Source organism: Cervus elaphus, chromosome 5, assembly GCF_910594005.1.
Source record: "Cervus elaphus chromosome 5, mCerEla1.1, whole genome shotgun sequence".
In the NCBI taxonomy this organism is placed as follows: Eukaryota; Metazoa; Chordata; class Mammalia; order Artiodactyla; family Cervidae; genus Cervus; species Cervus elaphus.
In genome coordinates, this window is record NC_057819.1 from 81352411 (window position 1) to 81373303 (window position 20893).

The following is a 20893-nucleotide window of genomic DNA, read 5'->3' on the forward strand; positions in this document are numbered from 1 at the left end:
GGGCTTCTGCCAACAAGTTCCTGTTTATCCCCTGCGTAGGACCTCTGCTTCCTGTTTCTGTGTCCTCCTGGCAGCCTCTGCCCCCGTCCTTTCTGCCAGCCCATTTCCCTCTGTCCTCATCTTTGCTCCCTCTGTTCAGATCTGCTTCAGAACAGCAGAAAACCACACCTGATTATCCTTCTCTGGGGTGCCCTCCTCGATGAAAGGCAGAATTTTGAGTCTTCAGAGGGTGTTTTGCATGTTGTCTCAGAGTGGTGCCTGCCTTCTCCTACCACATCAACTCTCCAAGGAGGCAGTCAGCCTCGTTCTCAGTGTAGATGAGTAATTACCATGCAATTAGAGAAAGCAGAAAACAAAGGGGACTTTTGTTCATGGATGCTCATTAATAAATAAAAAGGTCTCCCCTTCCCATCCTGGGATCCTGCACCATGGGATGTGGGCAAATTATGCTTTTCAACAGCTGTGATTGGCTGTTGGATGAGAGAGCCATTCTAGATCTATCAGGATGAGTGGAGCCACAATGCAGTCAGCTCTATGGCATGGACAGGAGAGTCATCTCAAAATTCAAATCCACCTGAGAGGTCTCTTAAGGGAGGATATCTTGCAGGTGGTTGGCAGAATGCTAGAGACACTTCCCAGCCCATTTTAATAAAATATAGGTAATATATTAATAATAACTCACATTTATTATGAATTAGTCATGTACTATGCTAAGTCCACCACCCTTATCCCATTTAATTCTCATAGGCCTATGAAATGGGTGCTGTCATTCCCATTTCCATTTTTAAGGCTTAAAAACTGTGTCTTAGCACCAGTGAGGTGGCAGAGACAGGATTTGAGCCTAGGTCTGCCTCATCAGACCTGTGCTCTGGACCAGTGTCAGCACCTGTGGTACCAGTCCTGCCATAACTGCAAAGCACTATGCCTTTGAAACATACAAAAACCAATCCCCACTGTTGCCATCCAATCAATTCTCCACATCCCTAGGGGAGGAGGGAACCCGAAGTCCTTTTCAGGAGGCATTATATGTACGTTCTGTACCTGCCTCTGCTGTTGCAAGCTTAACATCATGGTTCTGTCTGACTTTAGCTGACATTTCCGATCTGGCTTCTGGTCTCTGAATCTTTTCAGACCAAAGGTACACAAAGGAGGCCCAGAGGAGGCGTGGTCCTGTAAGAATGAGCCAGCCTGAAGATAATTATTTAAAAGGGACTGTAGCTAAAACAGAACTGAAGGAAGTTAGCCACTGCCCGAAGGAAACTAGGCCGTGGAGCAGGACTGGGCGTCTTTGCGCAAGACAGACTTCTCCGTAGGGATCAATCAACATCCCTTCCTGCGAGTTGGGAAGACTGCATCTGGAAGGTCGCTGGGTAGACCAGCCCAGCCCTAAGGCTGGGAGGGGATTGGCTGTCCAGTTGCTGGGGCTTTGCCTTAAGCCAATGGCCGGAAGGGGCGGGGCCGGAGGCGGGATCAGCGGGCTCCTTGGCCAATCATCCTGCAGGGAGGCTGGACCCTCAGTACCATGGCAACAGCGAGCAAGGGGCTCATTTGTTTTGTAGATGAGTAATTACTACGCAATTAGAGAGAGCTAAAAATAAAGGGGCCTTTTGTTCCTGGTTACTTATTAATATTAATAAAATGATCTGTCCAGGTCTGTGGTAAACAATTAATGCAAACCTGTGTGCCTGTGGAAGAGCCCACTGTGGGGGGCCAAGGCTGCAGAGCCCCCGTCTCCCGTCCCTTTCTGTAAGTTATTTCTGACTGTAACCTGCAGAGGGTTGGCTTTCCCGGTCTTGAGGGGAAGAGGAGATGCTCAGCCTTACCAACACATGGGACCCAGGATGCCCCCGAGTCAGAAGGTCAGTCAGGCACTGACCCAGACAGAAGAGGCTGGTGATGTCTACCCAGCCTCCAGAGAAAAGACCCACAAGCACAGCAGCAAAACGGGAGAACACGGACCTCTGTTGGAAGAAACCTCTCACACAATTTTGCTACCTCTCCTTGGCCGCGTCATTTGATTTTTCTGGGTCTGGGTTGTTCAGCTCCAGGTACATAAGAGTTTCTAAACCTTCCATTGAGGTAGCCCCTGAGATTTCAGTGTCTCCCCTCCCACCTGGCTTAAAGAGAAACCAACAAGACTTGGGAATGACTTGCTGGAAGGTAATGTGGTTGTTCAAGGGTTGACCCCATAGCTTCTGGCTTCCCATGTCAGGCCTTGGAGATGGAAAGAGCTCAAAGGCATGCATCTCCCTTATATCCTTTCCCCTTCCTCGGGAGCAGGTTGCCTTATGGATTAATCAGATAAGGATGATAAGAGGCTTAAAAAAAAAAGGAGTGGGGGAGGAGGAGCAGGGAAGACTTGGTTTGCATCTGGCTTCTGCCAATGACAAGCTGCTTGATTTAGGGGCAGAGGATTTCAGACTGTTGGGTTCTTGGGCACCCCTCAGCTCTATAGCTCTGTATTGCTGCTGTTTCCAAAGCTCTGGATCCCTTATCATTGGGAACAAAGGGGTGACAGTGTTAATACCTTTAGATCTGAGAGAAGTGACTGGAGAGGAAGCCAGGGGCTTCCAAGTGCTGCGTCAACTGGTAGGGAATAATTTGAAACATCAGTCATGCCTTTTTTTTTTTTTTTTTTTTTTTAATGTACAAAGGCATTGAGAGGTATAGAAATATTTCCAGAATTGTGTATTATTTTTTTAGAAAACCTATTCAAGATTTTCATCTTTGGGTGTGGTTGATTAACCCTTTAGGGTGTGGCATTTTGGATGATATTAATTAATAAAGGTAGACCTGTTAATAGCTACCACCGATGAGCTGTGAAACAGGTGAACACAGTGGTTCTTGAACCTGGCTACATGTTAGAATCACCTGGGGAGTTTTTAAATTTCCTAGTGTTCAGGCCACACTGTGGATCCGTCAAATCAGAATCTACAGGGGAATTAGGGGTCGGGGGGTGGGGCTGGTGCCTCAGCAGTACTTAAATCTCCCCAGGCAAGTGCAGTATGTAATCATGGACTCAGATACCACAAGGTTCTTCCAGATATAGAGCCTCACACAATATCTGTGATTCGTCATCAGAATCCCTACCTTCAGAAACAGATCAGCAGAGCCACAAGCCAGACGGTTCACCCCAGCTTCCTCTGAGGACAGAGATCCTGAGCCTGCAGCCTTGGAGCTCAGGCCTCTCCTGCCCACGGCTGGCCCTCCCAGCAGGGCCACGGGACCCACCCCTCCTGGCCAGGCTGGAAGGGTCTGTGTCCTCACAGATGGATTCTCCTGCCTCCCCCGAGAATAGGCCTGTCCTAGCTGAGATTGAGAGCATGTACGCAGAGAACCAGTGGCCCGGAGCAACCATAAGCAGGGAAGCAGCCACCCTCCTTGACTGTCTGATGAATGGGGGCCTTTGGTAAGGTCGGAGTTTGTTTGTTATTAAAGACCTAATTAGAAACATGAGAGGGAGCTGAATGGCGCTGTGCTTGGCTAATTAGTGACATGTATGCGCCCGCTTTGAACTTCAAGGACACAGAGCTATTAGCGCTTACATCAAAAATGGATTAAACTCCAGTGCCTTTATAATCGTTAAAGACGGGCTGTTCAAGTGGAAAGCCTTTTGTACAGGTCCTCAAGCGGTGCCCCTTGGGCATCCTCCCCACCCCACGCCCAGGCTTCTGGAGCCATGAACAGTGAGTTTCCATGAAATGGAATCAAGCAGCACACACTGAAGGTGCTCACAGCTGAGGGCTCCCCGAAGGATGGCCCTTCCTAGACTGGAGTGGTCTTGGGGGACTAAGACCAGCCCTCTACTTGCACTTTCTGGGGTGCATGGGAGGATTTCCTTTCTCTCTGATACACTCTGACCCCAGCAATACCGCATGCCTGCTTTGTGCCCGGTACTGTTCTGAGATGTGGTCCAGAGGAGGGTGGTCTGGTCCTCAGGAGAGAGGCTGTGCCCTATCTGCTGTGGCAGGGGCCATAAAGAGATGGCCCGCCTCAGGGAGCCCCCGGTCTGATAGGGGAGCTCCCAGTTTGGAAAGGGCCACAGGCCCCACGCCCTCAGGAACTGGCACTTCAGCACAGGAGGTTTGATTCATCGTCCTTGGTTTTGCAACCTCCACGAAGCAAAGAAAGAGCCAAATAAACAGAAGAAACCTTTGCAAACCAGGGTGCCAGGAAGGACAGCTGGGCAGTGTGACTCAGTCTAAAAGCAGCTGGGAGTTGCCCTGAAGTCCACATGAGCCAGTTTGAGCCACTGTGAGACCCTGGACACAGCCCCGCGTGGACGCAACCCCAGGGCAATAAAGCCCATCTTACAGCTGTTAGGAGCGAGAACACGGCGTGTTAAAATGCCTGCCAGCGCACCTGGAGGACTTCCCTGGTGGCTCAGATGGCAAAGAATCTGGCTACAGTGAAGGAAACACAGCCCAGGCCCAGCCCACTCAGTGCTACTCCGTCCCCAGAATTTACCCTTCATATGAGCAGATGGCAGTCAGCCACTAATGCCACGCCGCCTCCTTCCCAACCAACCCAGCCCAGTCCCTTGTAAGGAAGAGACATACCCAAGTCAAGGCTGATATTCAAAAAGTGTCAAGACAGAGAATGAGCTGTTTTCTGCTGAGGTTGTCCAGCAACATAAAGTACTGGCCATAAAGCCCTCCTTGGACAGGGTTCTGGGGGCTGTCTCCTCACACTGATCTGAGTGATGAGTACCCAGGTTCACTAGGAACCCAGGATGTGAAGGTTTTGGAGCTGGCCAGCAGTGAAGTTGTCTCTTTTGGGAATGTGATTTGACCTGAAGCTGCGACCTTTCTACAAAACCATGAGTCCTGAGTCTTAGGTTCCACTGTCCATCCATTCCCTACTTAAGATACGCTAGCACTAACCAGCAGGCATCTGTGCCCCCCACAGTGGTCTGAAGCAGGCTAGGTGTTGAGTGAACAAGCAGACTCTGCAGTCTTCCAAGACCGGCATCTCTGAAAGCGACACTGGGAACGTTTGTGACGCTGACTCCCTGTGAGCCCAGGGAGTGAGCCGACGCTCTCCAGTGTTTACGACACTCGTAGTGTCGGTGCAATGTTTGTGATGAGCCAGGCGTCTCAGATGTGTCAAGACATGCTGATAGCAGGCCGAGTTTGTCCTTCCCGGCAATATATTGGTTTGTATAGGGAGACAGAAGAACGAAATACCATCACATAGCTCTCAGTCCTTCCTAGTTTTATTAAAGTATGTCTTCTCCTTGCCTTCTGAAATAGCTTGCATTTCAGCAGAGCTTAAAAAAAAAAAGAAATGTATATAAAATTGATTGTCGCTGCATCTGGGTCCCTGCAGATTTAATTTTCATTTAGTGTGTCTCACAGTTTTCCCAGGTTAGAGGTAATTGCTGGCCCTCTCTATTACCTCTCCCACTTTCAGGCTAGGCTCTGGGAGGAAGGTTTGAGCCGAGATCCCTGGGACCCGGTGGCCAGGCAGACTGCTGGAGTGTGATTCCCCCTTGCTCCGCTGGAGATGAGCTGTGGTAGCTCACAGCTGAGTGTTTCTCCTTCTCTTATCAGAAGCAGGTTCATCTTTTCAGGCCGACCTTCCCCGACTGACCACCGGCTTTAATTTACTGTGGGCACGACCTGGAGAGGGCACAGTGAGACTGCAGACTGGGGGCCCCAACTCTGTTTTCAGAGAAGCCTCAGCTGACCACCTGGCATTCCTGAGAGGCTGGCTGTTCAGAGTCTGGCCTCGGCTTCTGAGAGCCGCCTGACGTTGTGAAACCCAGCATTCCCTGAGCCCCCCGTGGTAGATGGCAATCGGGCAGGTTGCTCTTGGTCTGGAAAACCCAGGGCCCCATGAGAACCTGGAGAGCCCCCACCTTCTGCACGCACACCCCTCCCCAGAGGGTCCCTTGCTGACAAGAGACGCAGTCTCTGCTGCTGCCAAGTTTTAATCCCGGCAGAGAGAAGCGTGGTAGGGACGAGGTGAGTGTCGGAGGCGCAGTGACTCTGGTATCAGCCCGTCGACAGAGCCCCTCTGCTCATTGCTTTCTCAGTCACTTTCTTTAAATCCTCTAAAACAAACAGAACTCCCTACAATCTAGTGTGATGTGTTAACATGAAGAATACCACATGGGCTTGTGCCCCAGGTCCTGCATTCTGCAGGGGCTTCGGGCTGGGAGAGGCCAGTGACACCCACCAGCCCAGCCTCCCTGCCCTTGCGCCTCATGCAGCCGCAGGGAGGTCTGCTGGGCAGCAGGTTGCCTTCTGAGTTGGGCTGGGTGCAGGCGGGCCTACCACAGCACCTGCCTTGTCCTGAGCAGCACACACCGTCCCAGCAGGGGGCCACGAGGCCCCCTCCCGAGATGGAACCTGGCGGCCACCAATAATTCGTCAGTGGGAGACTGAAATTGTCCTGAGGGCTGGCTCTGCCTTTCTGTGAAAGGTGAGACCCACCAAACCAGGACCCCGGTCTGAGGCTGGGACTTGGTGGACCCTGGCTTATCTCAGATATAGCAACAGTTCTGTTAACAGTTCCTTTCTCTGAATCAATAATAATCCACTCTTCAGGCCTTAGAGCCAGAGATGCCCTCCCAGGGGTGCCCGCCTCCGAGGCCCAGGCTCTAGCCTTCTGCCCTAGGTCCAGCAGCATCACGTTGGGAGCATACAGAAGCACCCAGGCTTCCAACCTTTCCTAGACCTACAGTGTGGCTCTCCTGATCTCCTGATCCTCACTGCCCTCTCCCACAACTTCCCCACCCTCAGTGACAAATCCCACTCTGAGCCCAGCTCCTTCTGACCACAGTTGGGCAAAACCACATGCAGACTCGTACCCACCAGAAGGAAGGGTTTGCTGTAAACCCCCCAGATGCTCCCGAGCTTTGGGTCTTGCCCCTGCAGGTGAGGGTCTGAGCCTGCAGGACAGACCTTGGAGAAGGACTCTGGGATGGCTGTCCTGGGCCAGCCATCCAGGTGTATTCCCTTGATGGGCAGGAAATGCCTCCTTTTATCTGATGCAAAATGCCACCAACTGAAATTCAGATGCGTTTCCTCTTGCTGGCCTCAGTGAGCGGTAGTGTCCTTGTGTTTCCATCCCCCCCATTCCCCAGAGTCTTTTCATCAGGTCCAAGGTAATTAAATGCAGGGTGGATGAAACAGATCCTTCTGTGAATCACTTCCTGATTTGTTTGGCCAGTGAATTGTGCTCTCCTATATCAGGTTTTCCTAAACCTGGTTGGTCTGTACATACATAACTGTTTCAAAAATGGGTGTATTTGTTCCAAGCATGATGAGCTACAGGCATTCCTCTTTTGCATTTTTGCCTCAGCCCACCGAGAGTCAGGCTGAGTAGGGCAGGACTCGCGTGTCATAGATGAGGACTCTGGTGGGTGAGGCGCTGACCCCCCCACCCCGCCCCCAGGCAGGTAGCTGGAGGTCAGGGCTGGGGTCACACTCGGATCTTCTGACTCCAAGTCCAGCACTTCCTTTCTCTGCACCAGAGCTGCCTCCCTGAGGCATACTGGTGCCTGGACCCAGAAAGCCCAGAGGACGCCTGGGGCACAGGGCGGGGGTGGAGAGGAGCCTGCCCCGGATTAAACCGCTGCTGTGGACGCTGCCCAGAGCGGCTGGTGGAGAAGTGACCTTGCTGCCCCACCACGAGTTCCCACTCTGCTGCTTGGTGCAGAGCTTGCCGAAGGCCACTTAATGCTCACAGCTTCTGCTGCAAAAATGCCAGGGTGTTTGCAAGACACTGTCCTCTTCTGGGACAGGAGTCATAACGTCCTTTTTAAATCTCCACACTATTTATTCAGCAGTACCTACTGAGACCTCTTCCTCCCTGCCTCCGCACGCACACAGACACACACACCCAGGCTGAGCAGCCTTGAGGGACGTCCCATTCCCTCTTCCTGACCTGACCCTGGCCTTGGGAGCATTTCTGCCCCTTAAAATGAGCCTGGAGGTGATCTGCAAGGAGACCGCCCATTGAGAACTGATTCAGGGTAACTAGCACAGAAGCGCCCTCAGGTCAGGCGCTCGAGTTATGCTCCGCCCCCCACCTCCCTGCCTCTCCTCTCAAGGTCACAGCTTGGAGGGGAGGGTCTCCTCCTTTACTGTGCTGCCAGCCGGTGTGCAGGCTGAACGACCCCAAAGAAGATCACCGTGTCCCTCTTGCCTTCCCGCCGTCACACAGCGCATGTTGGTGTCTGAAGCGCCTTCCCCTTTCCTTCTCAAGCTGCTGAGCTGGGGAGTGCCCTCCCGGAGATGCATGGGTTCAGGACATAGGTTGGCTTGTTAACCCGCTTTCTGGAGCCGGGATCCTCTGCCCACAGAGAAAGTGGGAATCATTGACTGAGGAACCCAGAAACCCGGCTCCTCTACGCCTTCAGCCCTTGAGGGTGAAGGTTCCACTGTCCCAAAGCCCAGAGCAAAAGGACCAGCCCAGAACCCGGTGCTCCTGGCCTGCCACCTGCATCCTAGGCGGGGAGCCATGGCCCCGACTTGCACCCTGACTGGGGGTGTCTGCAGGCTGACGGCGCTGGGGCTCAGGCATGCAGGGGGCAAGTGTGTAATCGTGCGAGACTTGGTTTTAGAGCTGGGTTGTAACAGTGCCTTCTCCACAGTGATTCTGGTGTCATTGGATGGAAGAGGATAGGATGGTGAGGGGCGATGTAGCCCCCACTGGGAGATTCCCTTCAGGCCAGCTCTCCAGCTGCAGGCCTCCTGGGCACACAGGATGGGGAGGGTAACAGGGGCGGGCCGAATACCCCCAGCCCCCATCTTCTGAGCCTCTGGAGGGGCATATTTGTAGACAGCATCCTTCCGTGAGCGCGCAGTCTCCTCTCTCCCAAGGCTCCTTCCACCGGCTGGGTTAGTCACTGGGTGGTCCTTACCCTGCTGGGAGGAGCCGAGGTGGAAACCTCTCTCCTCCTTGGCTTCTAGATGGGCGTGCCCACCCTATGTCCTCCTGGATCCTCATCTAGCCAGAAGAGAAAGAGGTCGGAAAGCCTTTGCCTTCCACCGTGGCCCCACCTCCCACTCGTTACCCTGAAACAGAGCCGGCTAGTTACTCTCTTGGTTACTTGGCACAGGAGGGGGTCAGCTGCCTGGAGGAACCAGGAGTCAGTATCTGAGCTCTCTGCTTTTCCTGGCCCGGAAAAAGAAAGTGTGTGAGCCCAACATAATGCTGTCTGTTGAATATCTCAGCTTGATCCTTGCCTCCATGAGTGAGAAGGGAGGCATGTCATCTGCAAGCTAAGTCTCCTGTATTCAAAAATCCTGTCCCCTCTGTCTGCCAGTGTACTCCCAAGTCAGCCATTCACTTGCTCTGAGCCTCTGGGATTTTTTTTTTTTTCCTCTTTAACCTGTGCTTTCCATTAGCCAGCTCCTTCCTTTCTTGGCACAGTGTCCTAGGGGCCTGACCTTGAAGCCTCCTGCCCCAGATGGCCTTCCCAGGAAGCAGCTTGCCTTTTCTCTGCTGAGTTGGGAGCCCGGGCCTGCTTGGCTCGTTCTCCTTGGCATCTTTGCATCCCGTCTCAGTCTCCCACCAGCCTGGCTGGGGTGCATCGTCGGTCGTTGACTAGTCGGTAGCAATCGGTCCAGGTTTGGCTCTTCAAGCCCTGCCCCCGACACACACACACACCCAGAGGTGAGGCGTTCCAGCCACAGGTGCCCAGGGCAAGGTCGTGGTCCAGAGAAGATTTGCAGTTGTTTTCCCTGCTGCCACTGAGGGCAGGTGGGCCCGGGGCAGAGGGAAATGCCGAGAAAAACAGGAGGGAGAAGGCTGTCGTGAGGAGTGCGCCCTGGGATTTGTGGAAGTGCGTGGAACCCGTCTTGCGTGGTTCTTCAGGATGGACAGGTTGTAGTCCAGAATTGGCCAGCCCTAGGTTCACCTTGAACTTCGAAAGTCAGTGAGAAATTACTTTCACAGTATAAAAAAGTGTTTTTTTCCTGTTATGGAAAATAAAAGATTTAAGCTACTAAAGGGAAATGAAGACGAGACAGTAACCTGTTTACAAGCTGTGGTCCTCACTGGGGCGGGAACAACGGGACTTGGGGAGAGTAAAGGAGGGGGCCTGGGGCAGCGTCTCCTCACCCTGCCCCCTCCCTACCACCATTCCCCCAGGCACGTGTGGGTGTGAAGTCTCCTTGTAGCAAAGGTCCAGTCCCCGCTCTTCTTTCCGTCTGGAGTCTATCTGAAGATAACCAACAGAACGCAGGCTTTTCGGTCAGATACGCTTTAGTGATAAATTGGTTCAGTCAGTATGCTCTGAATTCATACTTCTTTGTCTTTTTTTTTTTTTTTAAACAAAAGGAAAAAAAGTTTAAATCCCCCCTTTCCTTCTACTGCAGGAGGTGAGTGTGTGGGTGTCCTGTAGCATCATTGGCATTCACCAGCTTTGGCCCAGAGCCTCCAGATTCTCCATCCCCACCCCATCCCTCCCTCCATCCCCTGCTCTCCACCCCAAAAGGGAACCCTCTGCCACCATCATTACGGTTATGTTAAGATGCCCAAGTCTTCCATGACATATCCCATTCTCGGACCACGTTCAGTATTGACGACTTTCATTCAGGGATGTAAACGGGAGGGGTGGGCAGGGAGGGAGTAGCCAGTGGGGAGGGGGGGAGAGCCGAAGATCTTTTTTGCCTTTTTTTGTTGTTTGAAACAAATTTGTCATTTAATGGATCCAAAAACAAGAAAAAAAAAAAATGAAACCAAAAAATTCCTTCCCCAAAGATTTTTTTTTTTCCTGGACACAAATTGCTTTGTTTCCTGTCACATTTTAATATCAATATTAACACAATGTGTAGTCTAAAACTAGTTCCTTTGTAGTTTGCATGGGATGTGAATGCTGTCTCAACGTGCCCAGATCTAGACAAGACTGCATGAGCATCAATTCAGATGTGGAAAAAAAAAAAAAAAACCAACTCTCTCTCTCTCTTCATATATCTCTCTATTTCTATTGTGATAATTTGGTGGGCAGTGAAGCACCCCGGTTGGTTGCCATACTGTGTTGAATGGTTGTTTTTTTTATTCTATCTCTTTTTGGAGCTCCGAGCTTCTTAGTAGTAGCCTGGGCTGAGTATTCTTGAGTCCCTGCTGATGTCTTCGCATGGCCTTGGTTGAGTGTTAGAAGTCGGGCCTCAGCTGTTCCTCCCGAGTGTCTGGCTTGTGGTGACCGGTGCATGCCTGGCTTCCAGCCTCATACCCAGCTCTATTCTCTGCACACCAGTCCTGAATAGCTACAGTGCTCAACCGAATTTTGGCGGGCCCGCTTCCCCGGCAGGCTCCAACCCGGCGCGGCCCGGAGGCTTCCCGGGGGCCAACAGCCCAGGACCCGTCGCCGACCTCTACGGCCCTGCCAGCCAGGACTCCGGAGTGGGGAATTACATAAGCGCCGCCAGCCCTCAGCCGGGCTCCGGCTTCGGCCACGGCATCGCCGTAAGTACCTCCCTGCCCCTGCCCTCCTGCCCGTCTCCTGCGGCCCGCGGGGGGGTTGTGCCAGGGAAGCCCCGAGCCGGCAAGCCAGGAGCGGGCACCGGGTCCCCCACCGCACCCACGTCCACCACCCCCGGCTGCAGCTTCCCCCTTTAGATGTTTCCAGAGCCTCCGTGCGCGGGCCACAGGTGGAGTGGAGGGAGTGTGGGCAGGTCACGTTCAGGTCACACAACCCTGAACCGCATGTACAACCCATTGCATCCCTGGCTGCAAAATGAAAAGAAGTGTCCCTCCCTCGAAAGCTGATGTGTGAGACTTTAAGGAAACAGGCTAAGGCAGCTGCTGGCTCACAGTAGACCCCCAAGGTCAGCCCCTCTCTCCTTGATCCCGGCCTCCTGGAGATTCAGGGGGGCTGGGACCTTGGAGCTAGGGCCCCATCCCCGTAGGATGACAGCCTGAGTCAGTAGAGTCCTGCCTGGGGTCAGGGGCAACACTGGGGCCTGGGACGTAGCCTGGGGTGCAAGTCCCATCCCAGGAGGTTTCCTCCGCTAATGTTTCTTACAGTCTCCGGGCTCCAAGTAAGTTCCCCTTTGCACTCTTTAGCTCCACCCGCCCCCGAAGGCCAGGTGCATTTGACATTTGTAATGCTCTGTGGTTCTATAATCTGACTAATCCAGGCAATGGAAATTTGCTTAACAGATTTGCATGCTGTTTTCAGATTGTGTTGTTCTTCCCCCTCGCGGTGTGTGTGAGCATGAATGTGCCTGAGCCCACTCGCTCACTGTCCCTTCTATTGGGGAAACAGAAAATCGACCAACCTCGCCGTCTTGGAGACAGTTTGATTTTGAGCTAAGAGGGAAGTGTCTGCTGTCCCAGGTCACATCCCTGTGGGAGAACCCCCCTACCAGGCTGTGCTGGGGAGAACAAAGCAAGTGCAGACGATCAGGGCATCGGGGCAGCCAGTCTCTACCCCTGGCATTGAAAGGTCGCCCCCCCCAACCCACACACATGCATGCACACACAATCTCACACATTCACACACACACCACACACACACACACACGACTTGCCTGGCCTGTGCAGTCTGGCTCCTTGTTGAATCACACTCCAGAACCAATATCACTTAGGCAGTAGTTTGGTGAGTTACACCCCCTCGGATGGGCAATAACACCTAATCCAGAGCAGTAACTAGTCAACCTAGAGCTGCATCCATTTCAGGGATCGTCTACCACTACGTCGGACACGGTCAGCACCCAGAAACACTGACCCTATCTGTTCATGAAAACCTGGGTCTCTGACCTGTGTGCTGTGATGATTTCTGAAATAAACAACGCCAAGTCACATTTGGTCTGCACGGAACTGGCCTTCTCCCCAGCCGGAGCCATGGGGGCTGTCTGGGGCTCAGTGCAACGGTGCCCATTGTTGGTGGCACAAGCCCCTCTCCTCTCATCCATCCACCCCTGGGCATCTGGCTTTCAGTGTTCCCCTGGGCGAGTGGACGGGCCAGGGTGGGGAGTCAGGGCTTGGGAGGATGTCATCCTAGCGCCTCACGGCATGGTGTCTCAGAATTACATATTCATGCTGGCAACCACAGTCTAGCCCTAGCGATAATTTCCTTTCCCAGAATATGACAATCTGTTCCCATGTATAGCGTGCTGATGACCTTAACAATTGTGCAATTTTAGGGACCTTTGATTGCAACGGCCTTTACAAATGGATACCACTGAGCAGGTGCTTCCGTTGCCACCCCACTCTGAGGTATTGCCTTTTCTGCCACGTGTCTCGCCCGCCAGGCGTGTCCGTACGTGTATGCACACTTGGCATGCAAGTACGCACGGGCCCTGGTCCCATCGCGTCAACGTCTCTTCCTCCTCTTTCTCCACCCCTTTCCGGGGGGGTGGGGGCAACAAGATCTAGCCTTTTAATCTCTCATCCCTCCTCTGGCTTAAATCATGACCCCCATTTTTCTTCCACTGTCTTTTTTTTTTTTCTTTGATTCTTTCAATCCTTTTTCTCTATCTTTCCCACCTCTCATCTTTCTCTGTCTTGAAATACGATCAAAAGTGTGGGAAACTGGAAGGAGATGCTGTGCTGTGCCCGTCCCCGGGGGACAGAGGCAGAGAGACTCCAGACCTCCGCCAGGCTTGGGGCGGAGGGTGCTCAGGGTTGCCGGGCCCTCTCAGCTCCCCAGAGCTCTCTGGGCTCGGCCAGTGGGGTTCATGCAGTGAGACAGCCAGGCTCCATCTTTGAGTGAAAAGAAAACATTTTTGCCAGTAACTACTGAGTAATTATCCAGATTACCGCACGAAAAGCAAATTAAATTAACGACATCACCTGCGTTACATGGATTTGGATCCCTGCCAGTTTCCTAACCTTTTAAACTGAGCTCAAGTTAATTAAACATTTTTTAAATCACTTTGATGGGGATATGGAAGGGGTGGAGTGGAGGAGAGGGGAGGTTGGGGCAGTCAGTGAGGGAGCCTCTTGCAGTATTCTCATTGAAGATGGGTATCCCTCATTCTCCGGAACAGCACCAGGAAGGGAGAGGGGGTTCTCTCATGAAAGCTCAACGTGACCCGTGTTAGCGAGCTGGTTTTGGGTCTTGAGACAAGAGTCTGTTTCTTCTTTGAGAGTGCCACAGCTGAGGCCTGGGAATGGATCCTGCTTGCAAAATCCCAGCTGGGACATGAGCACCTGTCCCTCTGGGAGAAGCAAGGCTGAGATGGTTTTGCCACTCTGGTTTGCAGTCAGCAGGACGCCCCTCTTGTCAAGGATTGCTCCAGGCCCCCGAGCCAGCCAGGACCCGGTAGGGTGGGCCCAGCTGGGGGATCAGGTGGAGCCAAGCTCCGTACATCTCTTGGATTTCTCTAATATTGCTCTAAGGAATCACCTCGACTAACGCAACTGCCTCTCTTAACCCAATAAACCCCGTGTGTGAGTTCTCTTCACCCCCTCGCCTCCACTTCCCTTCCAGCACTGACCCAGCCATTGCTGGCCTGCCGGAGCCAGAGGCCACTAACAGTGTGAAGGAGAGCTACTCACGACTAATTCAACTGGGTTGAGGGGTCCCAGCAAAGCGAGGCTCCTCTGAGAGCAGGGTGGGCTGATGGACCCAAGACCGTGGGGGCTGAAGGTGGCTCAGCCCTTGTGGAGTCAGATGACACGGGGCTCAGACAGCTGCCAGTGCCTCTTCCCTCCCTGCCGGAACCGGCGGGGCAGGGCCCCCTCCGCCTGCGCCCCCACCCTCCTCTGCAGAGCGTCCCTGCGGGTGGAGGGAGGTGAGGCTGCTCGCAGCCCAGCCTTCCGCGTCCAGCTTTAGGACTCGGAAGGATGGGACAGACCGGAGAGCAGGGCTGACCACTCGCCCGTGGCCGCCCCAGCACACACACAGTCTGTGCCCAGCGGAGATGACCCTCAGCCCTTTAGCACCGTCCGTGGAAGGAGGGGCCCAGGCTCCCAGTCAGTTTGGGGAGAATCAACCAGCAAGTCTGTGAATCCCGGGCCTGTTCTCATTTCCTAGAACCAAAGCTGATTATTATTAGTTGTGTATGTTTTTATAAGTGTCCTGACCTTGAGTCTTTTGTACATAATATGATTTAAGTAGAAATTTGCAGTTTTAGTTATGGACAGTCATTGATGGTTGTCTCCTAAAGACAGACATTTTTGAACATTTAACTTTGAAAACAGACTCTTAACCAGAAAAGGCAGCGCTAGTCACTCTGCAGTTCACCATTCCAGCTGCAAACCCAGCGTGACCACATCTGCTGACCCCATTTTCCACCATTGCCTCAAGAATTCTACCATAGTATGTTGAATCAGCGAATTGGCAAGCCAGCAAAATGAGCTACAGAGCTGCCCTCTTTCTCCCCGGCATCAAGCTTGGCTCAGATGTCACAGCTCAGGCTGTGACCCCAGTCAGCCGTTAGCCTGGCCACTTTCAAACATCCTCAGTAGCCCAATGTAGTCATCCTTTGAAAATGCTAGCTAAAAAGTTAAGAGTAAACCGTGTGCCTGCCTGACATTTCTTCTTTCTCCTCCCACCCCACCTTATGTTCTCTTCCGGACATCCTCGACCTCCGGTGCCCTGCAGAGCATACCTGGATGTCCAGGCAAGACTGGGCGAAGTTTCTGAGTGGCCCTTTGTTTAGGTGATGTCATCAGACCTGTTCCCCCACCAGCCTCACTCCCCATCCCAACCAGAGATGGCTCACTTCGGATTGAGGGTTGACTACATCTCATCATCTCACGAATCTGCTGTAATATAAGACAACAGCTTTTAAATGTGTATATATCCCATGATTTTGGTTTTGTTTTGTTTTTGTTTTTCTTGATGGTTTCCCTCCCTCTTCTCTCTTCCCCCTTCTCCTTTTAAATCTCTTTGAATCACATTTGGTAGTGATTTTGACTTAGTCCAGTAGTCATATAGCTTTAATATCTAGTTAAAAGCTAACCATAGTATAATTGTTATATTAAGGTATTATTTTTTTCTTAAAACAATTTTTTTTGCTTCTTTAATTCTGTTCTCACTTTTCAAGGATGCTGAGATGGTTATATTACTCTGAATATTTTGGTATCGATTCTGAGACTGTATGAATTTTCAGGCGGAATGTGAGCACACACAGAAGCGAGGTTGTGAGGTGCTGAGCGGGAGGTGGGCATCAACTTTCTACTCTGCGTTGTGTAAGAAGTGAGATGTAGTAGGCTAATGAACAGACTCTATAGCAGTTCTTTTTTTGTGGCGTCTCTTTGTTAACCTAAGTATATCTATTTTCGGCAATAAGGTAAGGACGACAATGTTTTGCGTGTCCTCCTTTTCTATAAGTGCTTTTTTTCTGTTGAAAGAGGTGATATTATAAGGTTTTTTGCAATTGTGAATTCTAAAAAAGAAATGTTGTAAATACAATTCCATTAACTACATAGAAACTATTAAGAAAGAGAGAATCAAAAATATTTTTGTGAGGGAGTCGGTCCCAGGCAGTTTGATGCTGTGTGGGTGGAGGAGGGGAGGGACGGTAACTGAGTCAGTGACTGAGGCGGTGAACACCCAGCTGCCAGGCCGACCCCGAGACAGGTTAGAACACTGTTTAGCTCCTCTTGTCTGTGTGATAGACCTAAGAACTGTATTAGTGTCATACCAGCATATTAACCTCTCGTCTGTGCACAGCTTCCAACGTTACCGTCTAGTTAGATTTTTATTTAAAATATGAAAAACTGCTTTTCCCAAGACGTTTTTTAAAAACAAAGCTACAATTTTAATATTTAACATATTTAATGTTTCAAAGCACACCTGTTTGGCTTGGGTGGGGAGGGGTGGGGGGACATTCTTTTTCAGTCTTAATTTTTAAATATTTGATCATTTTCTATTGTCCAATCATTTCAGCACCTCCAAAGGTCCCTAGGACACTTTGCCTCTCTTCTCCCCTGTCCCCCCAGCCGCCCCCCAGCTCCGGGGGCCCATGGGCCAGGAGTGGATAAGCCTGCATTAATGAAATCTTTTCTCCATTCACTTTCTATTTACCAATTAGGAAAGCAACCTTTTGGTTTATATATTTTTTTTAATACCTCAGTGCTGCAAGTATCACCAGAGAGGCTATGAAAGAATTTTTTTTTAATTTATTGTAGATGTAAACAGAATTTTAAAAAATAAAAAGTATAAACATCGCTGCACTGTGACTGGTGGGAAAAACTGACCGTTTCCTGTTTGCACATGTTTAACATTTGGCTGTTATAATATATGGTCCTCGGTTGGGGAAAGATACTTATGATGAAGGATATTTTTTAATTTAACTTTTTTTTAATATTGGTAATAGGTCGGCAACAGCAACTATAGAAGTACAACTCAATAGATGGCATTAAAACATATTGTAGTGTGGATATATATTTTTTCTTTTTTAAAATGTGATATTGACGTTTTATTAATATTTTTTAAATTGTTACGTTTATAAATTTGGTACTTAAGGCACAGCCAGTATGAGACACTGAATGCGACATTTATTATAAAGAGCTGCTGCACTCCTATTTTTATAAATTTTACTAACAAAGTAGACTAATGTAGACATTCACAGACATGGTAGGGTAAAAGCATCCTCAAGCAAAAGTCTCCAAAATGCTAACTCAGAAAGAAAGAAAAAAAGCCTTTTTCAATTCTAATTAAATAGCAACATCTTTTTTTTTTTTTAAATCATGTCCTTTGTTTTTTCCAATAAAATGTTAGGTTGTTTGGTGAAGGTTTGTTTTTTTGTTTGTTTTTCTTTCTTTCTTTTTTTTATTTCCAAACAACCAGGTTAAGTAAAATGCTGGGCGCTTTTAAAATATCAAAACTTGCTCAAGTAATAAAATAACAAAATAGAAGTTTTATTTTGAAAAAAAAAAGAGACAATAAATTCCCAGAAATTCAGTGTCTAGACTAGGGAATTTAATTACTATTTTGTCCATGTTGGTGATGTACTGTACTACCCTTCCTTTCTCTGCATCCCCCATCACCTCATAGAAGACTCTCTGTTGATCATTGTCTGTTAATAATGTATAAAATGGCTATCTTGTAAGCGTGTTGTCCTGGTACTAGTGTAGTGACTTTTTTTCTCCTCTTTCTTCTAGTACATATTGATAGGTATAACGTAATTAAGGTTTAAAAAAATTAGACATAGTTATTCAGATTTAGGACCAGTAAGGATAGAACTTTCTCTTATTTATGAAAAAAAAAATGCTAATAATTTTGGGGCAGTTTTTTCCTTTCATTTTTTATTTTCAATTTCAAGTTTTCATTTTATTTTTGCTGATCTGATGTGGTTTCAACTAACCCAAGGTCTCACGATGTTCAGATGCCGGTAGACTCTACGGCGTTTTGTAGATTCCCACCCCGCCCCCCCCCCCCCAGCTGTGAAGGGGTGTGCCATACTACCTTAAATGCTAATGCTAGATATGCAAAACTGGATTTTTTTAATTTATTTTTTAAAAGAGGGAGGCATGGTATATTAAAATGATTTTACTAAGAGAAAAAAATATTTTTTTAAGAATGCTCAGAAGAAATTGATAATCTGTGTGAATATGTTTTAGATGTTTATAATACCTTTTGAAGAGACCCAGTAGCCCATAGCACAAATCTCGTGGAAATCTGATATGTTTTAATGTGGCTACCTAGGTTAAGGTTCACGTTAGTCCCCCACTCATCTAGAAGTCCATTTTGAAAGATTTTTGTAAATTATTTTAGCACTGATGTTCAGCCTTGTCTTTGTTTCAGTTAAGCTCAGTGGCGAACATGGGAACCACCTTCCGCCTTCCCTGGGGGAGAAACCCTCTTGGCTGATGGCTTTTCCCCGGGATCACAAAACAGCCACCGGGTGACTTTCTGGCTTCTAGATCCATCTGCCTGGGGCCCCCAAACTCCTCTCCTCCCACTCGGAGGAGAGTGGGCACACAAGCTCCTGGACCGATTCCTGGTTCTCCCTGGACGTGAAGCTGACGGGGATGACCGAGTTCTGGGTCTCCTCTCCAGGAGCTTGCTCACACCTGGTCTGTGGCCTTCCTCACACCCGCTGGGAAAACCAGACAGCCTCACTCTATCCCAGTCGCTCATGGGCTTGATTCAAACGAAGTCCCAGCAGGCCTTTGCGTTTCTCTCCTTCATAACCTTCATCTTGATTTGAACGCGTAGCTTGGACTTTAAGGTAGCATGGCTCTATTGCTGTCAATTTAATGTTTCACTGCACAGCAGTTCACAGCCAATGAATGTTACACACATCTTGCTAGACTAGTATAAAAATCATTGGGTAATTGTTGGTTCTAATGACCTGAAAGGTGTTCAGTTTTTGTTTTCAATTTTGTTTTGGATTTGTTTCTTGGGTTTTTTTGATTTTTTCTTTTCTTGGATTCTTTTTCATTTGGGAATTTTGGGGGAAAAAAATTTTTTTTTTTTTTTTTTTGGTTCCAAATAGAAAAACAAAACCTATTTTGATCTTTAGTGCAAACGAGGGCTAGGGACTTAGCCACCACCACCCACCCACACTGCTTCATTCTGCCATTCACTCACTGCAGCATAATCAAGAATAAAGCAATATAGTTTACTACATTTTTTTTATTGAAGGTCAGCCATGCTTTTTGTATTATATTGCATATGAAATTGTTTACAAAAGAAACACTAACTCATACTTCTCTCTTATCGGTTGGGAGTGGCTCACAGGGACAGAGGGAGGCTGGGGGGTTGGGTGGGGGAGGGAAGAATGTTTTTCTTTCTTGAATGTGCTTCACCAGCCAGGCTATCTTCCAAGGAAGGCTGAAGCAGGGTGGCGGGTTGAGGGCGGGGGCAGAGGGACAGATGCAGGCAAGCACATGGGAGAGAGACACTAGCGGGCTCCCCCCACCCCTCTCCGCCCGGCCCCCCACTCCAAACAAAAAGAAGCAGAAGTCAGCTCAGCCCAGTCCTGAGCACAGACACTACACAAGGAGATGCTGTACGTTAAGCAATACTTTAATACTGTAATGTTTGTTTTCTTTCTTTTTTTTTTTAACCAAAAAAAAAAAAAAGTAAGTAAACTAAAACAAAAATATAAACATAAAAACCCACCCCTCTGGGGAAGCAACCTGAATCCAAACACTTGGCTATCAAATAATCAGAATGTATTGTCTCGGATAGGAGTTTGTTTCTAGGAGGCAGGGGCACGCAGGGGGGCGGGGGATGGAGACTGAGAGACAAAAGTTTCCAGAGCCTTCCAGAAGGCTCTCTGCTACTGTATTCTGTACATACTGTACCATCCTGTGTGGAATCTGTGAGTGTCCTTTGAGTAGCGTGGGCTAGCCAATCTGCCGTTCATGGTGTGTTGTAAACTTGGAATTCCATATGTAATAGGATGCAAGTCTAAGCGTTTCATGTGGACATCAATGTATCTAAATAAAACTTTCCCTAGCACTGTGGCTGACCTCACCCTTACTTTTATACTTTAGTATGAAACTGATGACAACTTTGGTAGTGAGTATTTTTTTTATATATATACATATATATGTATCTATATATATATATATCTCAAGCATCTTTCAGGTCTTTGTGTGTGGCTTTCTTAAAGCCCTGTTGTAAAAAATTACTATGTGGATGGCAGTCTCTCACATCACAGATGTGGAAAGTATAATTTTATATTTGTATTTTCAAATAAATAAGTTTGTGAAAGGTTTCCATCCTCTACTGTGGTCCAGAAATCAATGTGTTTGTCTGACAAAAATAAAATAAAATAAACTGTTTTGAACAGAGTTGTTTGATGTTCTTTCACGTGTGGACGGGAAGATCCTCTGGAGTAGGAAATGGGAACCCATTCCAGTATTCTTGCCTGGAAAATTCCATAGACAGAGGAGCCTAGTGGGCTCCAGTCCATCGGGCCACAAAAAGAGTTGGACACCATTGAATATAAAATACATGTGTGGAGGAGGGCTCAGTGGGGGAGGGGAGCTGGTGATTGATTTGGGGAGGGTGTCACTGGTCACACCT

The 20893-nt window shown here is 49.3% G+C and overlaps 1 protein-coding gene across 7 annotated transcripts in view; it reads left to right on the forward strand.

Moving 5' to 3' along the window:
- Positions 1-20658, forward strand: part of MSI2 (musashi RNA binding protein 2) — a 399485-nt gene extending 378827 nt beyond the window's left edge. The window contains exons 13-15 of one of the 7 annotated variants that reach the window (XR_006341155.1): positions 11267-11421; positions 13104-13176; positions 15509-15577. Coding sequence is in view for 6 of the 7 variants with exons in the window: in XM_043902743.1 (XP_043758678.1) it covers positions 11213-11421; positions 13104-13145 (251 nt within the window). In the remaining variant the exon portion in view is untranslated. Of the gene's footprint in view, positions 1-11212; positions 11422-13103; positions 13177-15508 lie in introns of those variants that run through there. The other 6 variants (XM_043902743.1, XM_043902745.1, XM_043902746.1 and 3 more) reach the window with 6 other exon arrangements.
- The last annotated feature ends 235 nt before the right edge of the window (positions 20659-20893 follow it).